At 40.3% G+C, this 14,041-nt stretch overlaps 1 protein-coding gene across 4 annotated transcripts in view; it reads right to left on the bottom strand.

Moving 5' to 3' along the window:
• Nucleotides 1-889: 889 nt before the first annotated feature.
• Nucleotides 890-14,041, bottom strand: part of LOC142020264 (synaptotagmin-like protein 2) — a 63,281-nt gene continuing 50,129 nt past the window's right edge. For all 4 annotated transcript variants that reach the window (XM_075007964.1, XM_075007963.1, XM_075007966.1 and 1 more), the window contains 2 exons: nt 9,686-9,891; nt 890-3,861 (listed from right to left, as the gene is read on the bottom strand). In XM_075007964.1, coding sequence (XP_074864065.1) covers nt 3,716-3,861; nt 9,686-9,891 — 352 coding nt within the window. In that variant the 3' untranslated portion in view covers nt 890-3,715. The remainder of the gene's footprint in view (nt 3,862-9,685; nt 9,892-14,041) is intronic.

Consider the following 14,041-nt stretch of genomic DNA (forward strand, 5'->3'; position numbering starts at 1 on the left):
ACTAATGAAGAATTAATTCAGCTGAATGCAGAAAGGTCATCAGAAAAGGAGAAGGAATAATTGGATGAACCACAAAAAATGCTGGTCACTAAAACACTTTCAAAATTCTTCAGTGCACTGGAGACAGCTACACCAAATCTTGATAACCCAAACTTAGAATGGAGTTCAGCATGCAAGCGACAAATTCCTGACACTGTGTGAGGCTATCAGGAGTAAGACAGGAAACAGAGGGCTGCAGTACAAACTTCCATTTTATTTTTTTTTTCAACGCTCAACCTTGTCATATCCACCTAAATCCTCAACATTGTCAGCTGATCCTCAACCTAAAATGCTGAAGATAAAACCCCAGTTAAGGAGGTTAAAGTTGGGAGGGTGAAGTTGCTACGAAACTGTCTTCCAATGACACAAATGATTCCATGGAACTCTTGTCAAACACAACCTTCTTCACCACTATATCTAAGAACTGACTCATCACCAACCACAACCACTATCTCACTTCACTTTGCCTATCAATGTCAACTTGTTCTGGTAAGTGGTATTAACTGTCATAAAAAAGTAATACTGTTCTCAGTTTTATGATTGTATAATATTCTGACATATGTGCAAAAATATTGGGTGATTTGTCTGGGAGTTGGGAACCAGTCAGTTATTTTTACATTGAAATTAATGGGAATTTCATTTTTGATTTACGAATTTTCACCTTCTGAACAGTTTTCATGGAATGATTTATGTTCGTAAATTGAGGGATGGGTGTATTTCCAAATTAATCAGCAGCAGGTGTTAACATGGACCCACGTTATAGCAGCCTATAACATTAAGATACTTTGTCTCTTACAAGTAGAATTTACAGATTATAAATTTCAACACAAGACACATACCAGTACACCATTAACCTTTTATTTGCTACAGGTTTCTCCACTCCTATCGATGACATTGACATGTGACCAAAGCAACTCACATTTTCACTAATAAAGTGCTTTCTGTTTATTAAAACAGGAAGACATGACATTATAAATTTCTCCCATAACATACATAACTGTGCAACCAATGTACTGTGGCTGGTGGTGTAATCGTTTGCTTTGATGTGCTAATAAATACAAGACAGTTCTGAAATTAATCAGGGTTTAATTTACATGCAAACAGAACAAATTCAACCTTAAACCAAAAATATGCAGATCTTGGGCCAAACTCATCCAAAGTTTGACACCAGGAATTAACCTGGCCCATTAATAGTGGTTATTTCACTTTGTTGGCATCATATTAGGAAAGAACGGAACCTTAGGTGTGGAGCTAATAATAATTCACAATACATACTTACATGGACTTTTCAAATTTCATTGTGTGCATAAACAGCAGTTCTGGCACATTCATCACAAATGTACAAACACTGTAAATCAGTAAGAGAAAAATAGATGTGTGGTTGCACTCTGAGCGAAAACGCTAATACTTACTCACAATAAACAACTCTTCAAACTCCACAGATCTTTCCACAGGTGAGTGATCCCACTCACAGAGTAAGGTACTAGTCAACAATAAGAGTATCTAAACCCCGTCCTATGTTAGCAGAAAATCAGTATATTATGGGCCAGATTTTCTTACCCTTATTTGGTTTTAATAGTACCTTAGCTACAGAACAATTCTCTCAACTTTGATGGCTTTATCCATGGAGTAAAGCATTACTCAAAGTCAAAGTATCCAAATCAACTCTGAATAACTCCACTGAAAGCAATAAGGTTACTCAGGACCATAAAATTAAGATTTTAAGTTTAGCAAATCCCTCCATGGTGCCATTCTACCTCCCTTGGTTCACACTTTACTGGGGCAGTCAATGTGTAATTTGTGAGAGTGAAGTGAGCTAGATTGGGACTTGTACAACGCATCTCTCTCTATATCTGATCTTGTATTTATGGACTATTGCTTTGACATGACAGTCAATATTTTGCTCATATTGGTCAAGAAAGTTAATAAATGATTATTTTACTAAATAATTTTTAAATGAAAAAGCTACTGCCATCAGCTTAGCTTCTCAGGGTTTGTGGAAAAATGTGCCTTGATATTGTTAATTAAAAATATTCTCTATCATTTACTCTTTGCTTGTTTTGGGTTAATCTAAGACATGAATTTTGAAAAACAATTTTCTTTAAAAAAGTGAAAAAATTGATCAGATTTGAACCCTTCAAAAGGAAAACAAACTTCATGATTCCTCCTCCCCCTGCCTCACTCGTCCCATTTCTCAGAGCTTTTCAGCCTAATGCAAATTACTGTTAAAGGACAGATTCCTGGAGAAATTTTTTCTCTGTGTGTTACCCATTGTTGTTTCTGGAAGAGGCAAGAATGATTCTGTTTAGTGTGGCATTACCTTTTTATTTTATTGTGTACATATTTGGTTACTCAGCCCATGCTAATGAAAGGCACAAGGAAGATCATTTGGTACCTGAGCAAAATAATCTTCTTTAGTCATAACATGTACATTTAGAAAGAGCAAACTACAGAAATGAATTTTAAAAGATTGAAAAATCTCTGCTGATGCACACTGGGCAGACGTGAAATCCTCAAAAGCAAATATTTAACAACAGCTCCAATACAGACTACAACTAACTGAAATCACTCAAGAGAAAGGAAAACCAGCGTAGCAGCCAGAGGTATAGGGAACAGGAGGAAATTTCTTCAGCCCTTTTTATTATACAGCTTTTTGCTGTTACTTTGATTCAGTATGTATGACCATGAAGTACTTACCACTCCCACCAGTCCCAATAATCTCCCTCCACTCCTTGTTTTGTGGCTGCAGTTTTGACTTCTCTCAATACACCTCACCAAGCTGACAAGGTTGCTTGCTGCTACACATAAATTAACTACTTAGTACTTTACATACAAGGCATTTGAAAGAACTGATTTTGCCCAAAAAAGATTTAATCACATATTTGGCCACAGAAATGTAAACAAATTCATATCCTGTTTCAGTTTTTCTTTAAGCGACTTGCCCAAGGTCACTGAGGAAGTTTGTGGCGGAATGAGGAATTGAACCTGCATCTACTGAGTCCTTGGCTGGCCCATTAGCCTCAAGACCATTACTCCTCTCTTCCAAACAAAATGAAAATTGAATAAATGAATTCTTTTCCAATATCCAACTCATGTTGTTACACTGTCTCTTTCAAAACTGTCCTCTCTTTTTGTCGACTCACTGTGGATCTCGAAGCAATCTAAGGGGATTTTTCCTCTGAGCCATAGCCACATTATTGCCAGTAACATATGGAAAGGTCCCATTCTGAGACGATGTTTCAATCTAGCATCCAGTAAAAAGCGTACCACTTGAAAGGGAAAGCTGCAGCTTTATTATAACTGTCTCACTGCAGAGAACAGCACAAAGTCCAGTAGCAAAATAAACCCAGTATAAAAATATTTACACCTCCTCTTCCTTCCCAATGTACTCAGAGTCTAATGAAATCGAAGATCAAGTGTATAAACCATCAACAAAAGTAAGTGGTGTTTTTCTTGGCCTCCTGCTAAGATCACGCACAGCATCAGTTAAGCACCTTCTATATCCACTACTGGGAGATTAACAACATTTAGCCCTTAACATCTTTAAAGCAAAATCCAATAATTGTCTAATTAACCTGATGCGAGTGTGACTAGGGAAGGAACTCCATCCTCTGGTTGTGGGGAGCTTCCCATTTCAAATAAACGTGCTTATCATATTAACCGTACAACAGAAGTTTCATTTCAATTTCCTCCTCCCTGCCAGTGAGCGCAATGGCAGCGATCCTTCAATCCATTCATTGGAGGCTGACATCATTTCCTGCCAAAAGGCCACTTCCTCCTGCGTGGAGTCCATCCAGTCCACGGGGATACCATAGCTCATGCCTTAGAAAAAGCAAAAAGGAGGGAATCATGGAAAGAGCTGTAGAAGACATTTCTATTGCAAGCAAACATATTTAAATGTAATCTAGTCCTGAACTGGGGGTCTAATCCTGAGGAGCTTGGAGCACCCTGAACTCTTTCTGCCAACACTATGAATGTCAGCACAAGTTTCAGATCAGAGGCAGTTTAAATGGCCGAAGTCAGAAGCCCCTTCCACACAATCTGCATAGGAAAATGATATGGTTTTCGTGCCCTTTCATGCTATTATTTGTGTGTGTGTGTAAACAGAATGCATTTTTGGTTTTAAAAAGGAACATGTATGCTTGAGGGAGACTTTTGTTATTTGTCTCTTAGATCAGAAATTCACATCTTGTCTACTTTGAAGGCACTAGTGAAATGACCTCATCACCTAATAAATTATTTTGTTAGTCTTTAAAGTGCTACCGGACTGCTTTTTTGTTCCGATGGTGGAGAAAGGATAACCATGTTAAACCTCTAACAGCCCTACTTTGATTAACTCCTAGGAGCTCAGAGAATATGTGCAGAGTCCTCAGGTGTTGGAGCAAAATAAGAAAACAGTACACTCAACATTCCTGACACTTTTAAGGCAAAAAACAAATTAGGAAAAATGTTCAAAAACTCTTTTGTGCCACTTTGCATATCAGAGATTTTATCAATCACCACCATCCATTGTCTTCTAATGTATATATTATATCCCATTCCACCACTTGCCATTGGATTCCTCTGGTTTTTATGCTTGTACCCAGCGAACACTTATACATATGTAATTTTAAGAACACAATTAGCCCCACTGAAGTCCATAAAACTGCATTTGCTTAACATTAAAATGCACTTCAGTGTCTACAGAACTGAGCGATGTAGCACATAAATTTTAGGCAAAGACTGCCTGTGTGTGTTTGCACAGTGTCCAACACAACTGGGACCCATCCCAATGGGGCCTCTGCATGCAAGTCAAAGATAACAGCTAAGTAGTAAAATCTGGCATAAGCCCAATTTCTCAAAAAGCCTCCTTAAAAACTTACAGACCTTTAACAGTGCTGCAATGAACACTGACATCATTGCAATTTTTGAGATGATCAAACATAAAACTGTGATTTTTTTAAAGGGGAAAAAATTGAGAAAAAAGTGTTCAAGCAGCAGTCATTTTTGCTAAAAAGTACAATTTAAAGGTGCATCAAACTATGAATATAATTTAACTAAATTTTAGGACTCGTTCAGAATATTACTGACTCCTGAGACAATCTATCTGGTAGAGACCAGAGGAATGTTCTGGTCTACATTTCCTCCACACAGGAATCAAGATTTTTTGATACCATAAACTTGTAAATTTAATTCAACTCAATTACTCTGTCAAGTCTCATCAACCTAGCACCTGGCTTTAACTTCAAAAAGTAATCAGTTTTAAGCACCAGAGGATAATAGAGTAGTAAGTTATAGCCAACATGGATTTTGTCATGAACAAATCATGCCAAGCCAACCTAACTGCCCTCTTTGACAAGGCTACCAGCCAAGCGCACAGGGGTAAGCAGTAGACATAATGTATCTTGATCTCAATAGGGCTTTTGATACAGTCCCACGTGACACTCTCATAAGTAAATTAGGTGAGTGCACAACTGGTGGAAAGCTCATACTCAAAGGCTATGTCTACACTAGAATCATCTGTCTACAGAAGTTACTGTCAGAAGAGATGTTTTAACAAAATTTCTGTTGACAGATCACATCTACACATAAAAGCAGATTGATCTTTTGATCCGCCCTTTCGTCAAAAGAGCGCTCCAGAGTATCTACATGGCTGTTTCGTTGACAGTTTCTGTCAACAAAATGCATTGCGTGTGTGTAGATGCTCTGTGAGTTTTGTTGACAAAAATCCCAGTTTTCTCTACAAAACTCTCCAATGTAGACAGAGCCAAAGAGTAGTTCTCAATGGTTCACTGTCAAATTAGGAAGGTGTAAATAGTAGAATCACTCAGGATTGGTCCTGGTTCTGGTATCGTTCAATATTTTCATTAAGTATTTGGATAAGGGAGAGGAGACTGTGCTCATAAAATTTGTGGATGATGATACTAAACTAGGAAGGAAGGTGATTTAAGTACTTTGGAGGACAGGATTAGTATTAAAAATCATCTTGTCAAATTCAAGAATAAGTCTGGATTCAACAGGATAACATTTAATAAAGACAAGGGCAAAAAGAAGGAAAAAAATCAAACACAAAACTACAAAATAGGGCGCACCAAGCTAGGAAGTAGCACTGCAGAAGAGAATTCAGGGCATATGGAATCACGAAGCAAACGTGTCAACAATGTGATGTGGATTAAAAAAAAAAGAGCTCATATAATTCTGGGATGTTCAACAGTGGTTTTAGAGACATGGGACATAACTGTGAGGTCTTAGCTGTAATACTCTGTCCAGTTCTCAGAGCCACACTTTGAGATGTGAACAAACTGGAGAGAGAGAGTCCAGCGAAGAGCAATAAAAATAAAAACTATACTTACAGTTGTAACATTTTAAGTACTGGAATTGGATACCAAGGGAGATTGTGGAACCCTCATCATAGGAGGTTTTTAAAGACAGGTGAGATATGAGACACTCAGGCTAATCTCAGTTTGGTGGTGAGGGAAGAGAGAGGGTGTAATGAACTAGATCACCTCTTGAGGTTCCTTTCAGCCCTATATTTCTATGATTCTGTAACACTGCTAATAAGATAAATGGCTGAATTTGGACCATATCCTACTGACAGTGAATCCTGAATGTGATATTTTTATATATTTTTATTAGCCTGTTGCAGCTGTTATTTCACACTTGGAAACTTCGTAACACTCCTGGTGACATGTCAGGAGACAGAAAACAGAAGGTGTGCTGGCAAGTCCCACACTGTTAAGTAGGTCTTAATGGAAAATCCTCCAGGACACAAATGTTTCCCACAACCCCCAGGAACTGTTCATCCTATTTTATAGCCCAGTGAAAAATAACCCTTCCCTCTCACCAAGACCTCCAGTAACTAACTGTTTCCTGGTCTAATAATAAATAAATGCTGTTTAAATTTTTGTATTTTTCTACCCCAAACTGGTAAAGAACAAACAAGTATAACTCAGTCTGCTGACAGCTAATTGCAGGATACATCGCAAGCTGACCCACAATGAACAGCACGAGGAAAAGGCACAGAACAGATTTCACCGGAATGCAATTAATTTCTTCAGCATCAGTAATGCTGATTATTATCTCTTCATTAGAGGGCAACGTTTTTAGTTCAACTATGTGTGTTAAAGGCAAGAGTACTTGGATAAGGGACTGGAGAGTATACCTATAAACCATGCAGATGACACACAGCTGTGAGGAGCTGTAAGGCCTTTGGAGAACAGCTTTAGAATTCAAAATAAGCTTGACAAATTAGAAAACCTGTCTGAAATCAATGGGATGAAGTGCAATAAAAGCAACTGTAAAGGGCTTCACTTAGGAAGGAAAACTCCCCAAACAAATGCACAATTACAAAATGGGGCCCAAGGGTGACCTGGTAGCGCTGCTGCAAAGGATGCAACAAAGCAAAACTACCGAGTGAAGGACAGCAACGCACCGTGTCAAGGAACATAATTTCCAGTGGACCTCCATATAGAAATCTTGGTGCATAAACATGGTCATCAGTTACAACCTAGTCTAGTGAAGGCCAAGACTACATAACAGAGTTCAAAATAGAAATAGACAAATTCATGGAGGATAGGTCCATCGATGGCTATTATCCAGGATGGGCAGGGATGGTGTCCCAGCCTCTGTGCGCCAGAAGCTGGGAATGGGTGACAAGGAAGGGACTACTTGATGATCAGTTCATTCCCTTTGGGGCACCCGGTATTGGCCATTACTGGAAGAAATTTACAAGTAATACCAATAATGAATACCTTACAGTGGCACTCACTGAATGCACCCTGGATACTCAATAGTGGGTTAGATGGACATTTGGTCTGACCCAGTATGGCTGTTCTTATGTTCACCCTTTGCCTATCTGGACTATTAAGAGCCACATTGGCAAAATACATCAGCGTGTCCCTGACTGTAAATGTCATAATCCAAGTGAAATAACACAGCTGAAGTTGAGCACATGCCTAGTGCTTGCCTGAATCGGGCTCTTAGACCGTAAACTCTTTGAGACAGAGACAGTCCCTTTATAGTTTTACACAGCACCTAGAACAATGGGGCATCAAACTCAGTTGGGGTTTGTAGGCACTATGGTGATCCAAATACGTCTAACGCTACACTAATAGTTTATGTCCAGCAGAACTTACTTCTCCTTTTTGTGCTGTCTTTCCAGCTATCACAATCTCAGCACTTATTGTGCAGCAAGAGTACCCAGGGTGCATTCAGCGAGTGCCACTCTAAGGTATTCACTATGGGTATTACTTGTGAACTTCAATGTACTGGTACAGAAAGATGTACCAGGCAGCACTGATACACAAATTCTTTTTCTTAATGTGCAACCATCCTGGTCAGTGGGTGAACTCCTGGCTTGGGAAGCCTAACCCCTAGCCCTGCCCCTTCTGCCTGAGTCCCTCCCTCTTTTGTGCCTGGCACTGCCCAGCTCCCACTGAGACTGCTAGCCCCTGTCCCAGTGTAGACTCCTCCTCACTCCCCAGCCCCGGAGCACTGGGGAGACCAGACCGCATGGCCCCAGCTGTGCAGTAATCAGGAATGGGACTTGGGGTGGAGAGAGGGCGGTGCCACACTTGGCTGTTAGGGGAGGTTCAGTCCCCTCCCCCCCCATTTTATACTCGCTGCCCATGGCAAGCACTGTTCGGTCTGTGAAGAAATGCTGCACAGTTTGTGATGTATTTTCCGCAGGGGAAATTTTAAAAAGAGCAGGAGAGTTTCTCTCTCTCTCTCTCTCTCTCTCTCAACGTAGGGACAGTTCTTGGGGTGAAGTTGCTTCCTAGGATCCAGATATTGGTGCAGATCTCCCAATAGTCCTGGGGTTTGCAGAACTGCCCTGGTTTCAGTTAGAAACCCTGCCTGTCCTGGCTGAAATGGGTCCCATCTTTCAGGGCTGGCTGGGCTGAAATCCCTGCTCCAGGCATTGTCACCTGCTTCCCCTGCTCTCCAATTCCCTCTCTGCTCTGAGACCATCTCTGCCTCCCCACACAGGCCTTTCCTGGACCCCCTTGGAGCCTGGCACATGCACAGAACACTGAGGCAGAGCCCTGTGAGCTCCTTGTGACAGGGACTTTTGCTGGTGTCTGGACCCAAGTTCCCACTAAAGCTGTGCAGCCCTGCACTTTCCCTTTGAGCCCTGTGCAAGGGATGTGAAACTCCCATCTCCCCCAGCCCTGAGCACCCTCCTGGCACACCAAAACCCTCATCCCCAGCCCCACCCAGGGTCTGCACACCCCAAGCAGAGCCCTCTGCCCCAGCCCTGAGCCCCTCCTACACTCAGAACCCCTGACCCCCCAGCCCCATTCCCACCAGGTTGATCTTGTTATGTGCACCAGTACGAAGGTGATGTGTCACTCCACATTAGTGCACATAAGAAAATTCATTCCACTTGGGTGGAAAAAGTTTGAGACAACACTGGCCTGGGCGGAGATTCCTAAAAGAGGGAGTTTGTCAGCATGCCATTTGTTTCCACCTCTGACCCAGGACTGCTATGCGCATGTAAATCCAAGTTACACTTACAAATACAACCACATTCCCTGTAACTGATGTCTCCAACACCAAGCTGATGTGCAAGGCCTTCTAGTGTTCTATGGCTCAGTAGAGGGGCAACAATAGTTAATAATAATATTTAAAGAAAACATTCTACTGACTCAAGTAAGGATCCAATTACCTGTCCCAAGGCCCAGCCTGATCCCTCCAAGGAAGTGATTGGTTAGTTTTTCATGATCCCACACAGTCAACTCAACACAGGCATCTTTCAGATCCTCTGTGTGGAACCCATCATACACAATGGTGTGATTAAAAATGGGGTTTGGGTCTCTTTTGATAACTCTGGTCTTCTGGTAACTCTTCTTACTGGTGTCGGGAAGCACATAGCTTAGAGAGGAAGAAAAACACATATCATTAATGAAGAGCTAAATCAATTTTTTAATCCGTTCTCCTTAAATGTGAAAGTTTTCCTGAAGAATTTTCAATGTTTTAAAATGTGATGGTTTTGACAAAGATTCGGTAAGCTTTTATGAAAATGATTCATTTTCACCTTATTATTTTTTTAAACTAAACAAGGTCTTGACCTGACATTGGCACAAGAACCCAATTGTTGTCATACTCAATAATCCAGAACCAAACCTAATAGTAGTTCTGGACCACATCTCAGCATGAATTGTAGACAGGACTGAAAGTTCTACAGGATCCAACCCAAACAGAAGCCCAGAGAGTCCTACAAGAAATACTCTCAGTGATAGGATTGGTATGGTTATTGGCCTCAACACAACTCAAACACCTAATGGCCCATAATGAAATTTACTATGACTGGCATAACTGAGAAGTGATTTTGAGATGTTCATGCCATGACAGCTTAGAATGTTTGCAAGAAAATGAGGTGGAGTTAGTGTTTGTTCCATTTGCTTCCTTGTTGCCTTGCAGTTTAACTTTCTGGTGAGGTATTTGTTTTGTTAATGGCTCCTGAAATGTCTGCCAAAAATGTGATGGCATCAGCAATGCAGTAGCAATTTCTCTGAAGTTTGTTTAAACCTACAGCTAATAGGTTCCAGTATACTGACCATATTCTTCATATGTTATTTGATCATTATGTGCATTACCAATCAAGGCTCAAACTGGCAAATGTTCTCTCAGTACTTTTTGCACACTATTCAAGTTCCTTCTCATACATGTATCTACCACTGTTCCACCAATGTCTGGGCTACCAGCTGGAGAGTAGACTAGCCATAAGGACTCAACCATGTCAACGAAAGTGTTTATCGTTAACTACATGAAAAGGTGAATCTGTGGCCTAAATGAATTTTCTCATCTATGATGTCTTGCTGATTTTTGCTGGTCCTCACCATAAACCCATCCATTGTGATTTTATTGGACAATTGAAATAATTTGATCGCTACTGATAGCTTGTTGTCTGAAATATGTTTAGTTGCAGCACTGCTGCTAAAGTACTCAGGGATGTCTCTGATGTTGCAAATAGACAAAGTCTCTTATGTTTAAGTGGGATCCTGAAACAAAATTTCAAAAATGATTCTGAATAGTCAGTCATTCGTCTCAGTTATTCACCCTCTGTTACTCAGTTAATCATTTACATTCTTTTCGGCAGGGACATAGATCTGATTGCAAATTACCAAAAAACCTAAGACTTGATGCATTCAGAGTGCACTTAATTTTGAAATAAGCCTTACAGAAGTGAATCGCACTTTTTTTTTTTTTTTTTTGAGAAAACAAGGATAGGTGGGGTTCCCTTGAGAAAGCTGCAGTAAAACAGGCAATAGATTTATGGCATTATCATTATGGTCTATGAGCATGATGTTCCAAAATAAGGGGCACATTTTATATAACCTAAATAAGAAAATGACACTCAGTAACAACTGGCAACTTTAAATTTCTCTTACTGCAGCTTTCTGTACTGTATACTTGAATGATAGACTCTAAACACAGTTAGTTAATTAAACAAGTCATAAGGATTAGCTGAGCTTAACTTTTTTTTTAAAAGCATCATCGATGTGATGGGGCAGACTGGGCACTGAAGCTCCTAGCTGGAGGCTCATCGCCTTGCCACTCCCAGTCCCAGTAACCACAGAGAAGTCCTCCAAGGAAGGCTAGAGCATCAGCTGAAGAAAGCATCCAATCAGGGGCCAGGAAGGCCCTACAAGAAGAGCTGCAGCAACAAAATCAGCTGAGGGTGATAGAAGTTCTCCAGGACAGAGGACCTACAGGACCAGCTGCTGAAGTTGAAGCAGCACCTTGGAGAGCTCACTGAGGACAAGTAGTGAGATACTATAGTGCTATTGATAAATTCTGATGGACTGATAGTAGAGCTCTAATCTGAGGGTGAAGACTCTGCCTACAGAAGAGAAAGCCCTGGTGGCAACACGATCCCTACTCAAGTGAGGAATGGACTGTCATGGGACTTTAGTGGGGGCACCGCGATAGACCCCTGTTAAATGGATACCGTGGAAGGGGATTGTTGCTGTGTACTTGTATGACTCATCTGGAGGGCTGAGTTGTCTAATACACTTTTAAACTGCTTCATTTAAACAGATGGCGGGTGCTTGAGAAAGGTGAGAACCACCCCATTAGTGGACCCTGTTACAATCCAACACAGGAAACAGCTTGGGAATGTACTTGTTAAATCACACTTATATTAAAAGGCACAGAAAGAGTCTCAAAGAATGATGTATTGCAAAGCCACATATTTATCCAAAGAATCCCATCACAATCTTTGTTAAGTGTTACAATGGTTTGCCAATTATTTCTAATCTAAATTTGCCTAACTTCATCTTGCAGCCCTTGAATCTTATTGAAAACTGAAAAGCCACCTACTGCCTAATTTATGTTCCTTATGGAAGTACTTCTGGTCTATAATCAAGCCACCCCTTAACCTTCTCTTTATTAACCTAAATAGACTGAGCGCCTTGCATTTTTCACTATAAGGCATGTTTTCTAATTCTTAATCACGCACAGTGCTCTTCTCTGAACGCTCCCCAATTTTTCCAACATCCTTCCTGGAGACACCAAAATTGGCACAGTTATTTCAGTAGAGCTTACATCAATGCCAATCATGAGGTTTCTTCTCTACTCATGGAGTACAGTAGGTTTCATGGAGGTAACTTCTCTACTCTTGTTTTTACACACAAAGATCACATTAACCTTGCGGGCCACAGAATCACACTGGGAGCTCCTGCTCAGCTGATGATCCAACGTGATCTCACCAAAAAAAAAGATTATTTTTGTGACTCATCCACTTTTTGGGTATTTTCTAAATACTTTAAGTGTCAAAAATCATTTATTTTCCAATATTTGCACAATAGCGTAAAGGAAATGGGAAAGAATATATATGTGAAACACACTTTTTTTCTTAATATTCTGCACCTTTTTAATTTATCAAAGGGATTTTTTTTCAACAACTTCAAGAAGTTTAAAGAGAGAATTTTCAGCAATGCCTTTACTAAAAAAGATAAACAAACCCACAAACACCTTTGACTAATGTTTTCAATTGTGATGCATTTTTTAAAATGAAAATAATTCAGTTTTGAAATTTTTGTACAACACTTGATTGGGGTTTTTTGACCACCTTTCAGCAGAGAAGTCAGAACCACCATCACACACACACAGGAGACAGGAAAGGACAAAGCCTGGATCCAAACTTCAAGCACTAGAGCCATTTCTACTCTATATAAACATGGATCAACGCCCAATCGCTCTCTCATTTTCACACCACTCCACTAAACAATCCAGAAGTACAGAAGTTCCTTTGCCTTCAGATTTAGAAAGCAAAGTCCCTTCAGCACATAAATCCCCAGGTCTTGTCCAAATTCATGGAAGAGAAGCATAGCATTTTTATACTATATTGAAATATTTTATATTACACACACATCTATATATAAAAATATGAGAGAGAGAGAGAGAAATTTGTGTACTATTTATCCTCTGCTGACAACTACTGGCAGAAACTGAAAACATGCCACCTCAAAGAAAAGCAAATGGAACACCAATTCTCAGATTAGGATCTTATTCTTTTAGGTTGTAGCTACGGTTCCAAGACGTCATTCTAAGTGCACATGTATGAATAATAAAATAAAGACCAACCCCAGAGCCAGACAGACTCGCATGGCTTTGAGGCCTGGTCTGTATGTTTACCTACACTCCAGAAAAGGGCTGAGTGCTTTGCATACACGCGCATGGTCTGACTGGGTGCTTCCCCCTGTAGCAACTCAATTTGCTTCACTCCTCCTCATTTCAGCTGCCTTTATAAACTAGAATCAAACCTCCCTGTGCCGCGTGTACACATGCATATGTCCTGTCATAAAGAAAATTCTCACTTTCGCCTGAAGCCTCCCTCCATTTTTAATTAGCATGTAGTAAGACAAAACTCCCATTGATTTCAGCGACAATTTTACCAGAGTATGGACTTCAGGACTTGGCCTCCAGTGAACAAGAAAGGGCAATTCACTCCAGATGATCCTAGAGTACAAAGCATCGCACCACAGAGGGACCGTGGCTATTTATTGTACAAAGAACT

This window comes from Carettochelys insculpta, chromosome 13 (genome assembly GCF_033958435.1).
Source record: "Carettochelys insculpta isolate YL-2023 chromosome 13, ASM3395843v1, whole genome shotgun sequence".
Classification (NCBI taxonomy): domain Eukaryota; kingdom Metazoa; phylum Chordata; order Testudines; family Carettochelyidae; genus Carettochelys; species Carettochelys insculpta.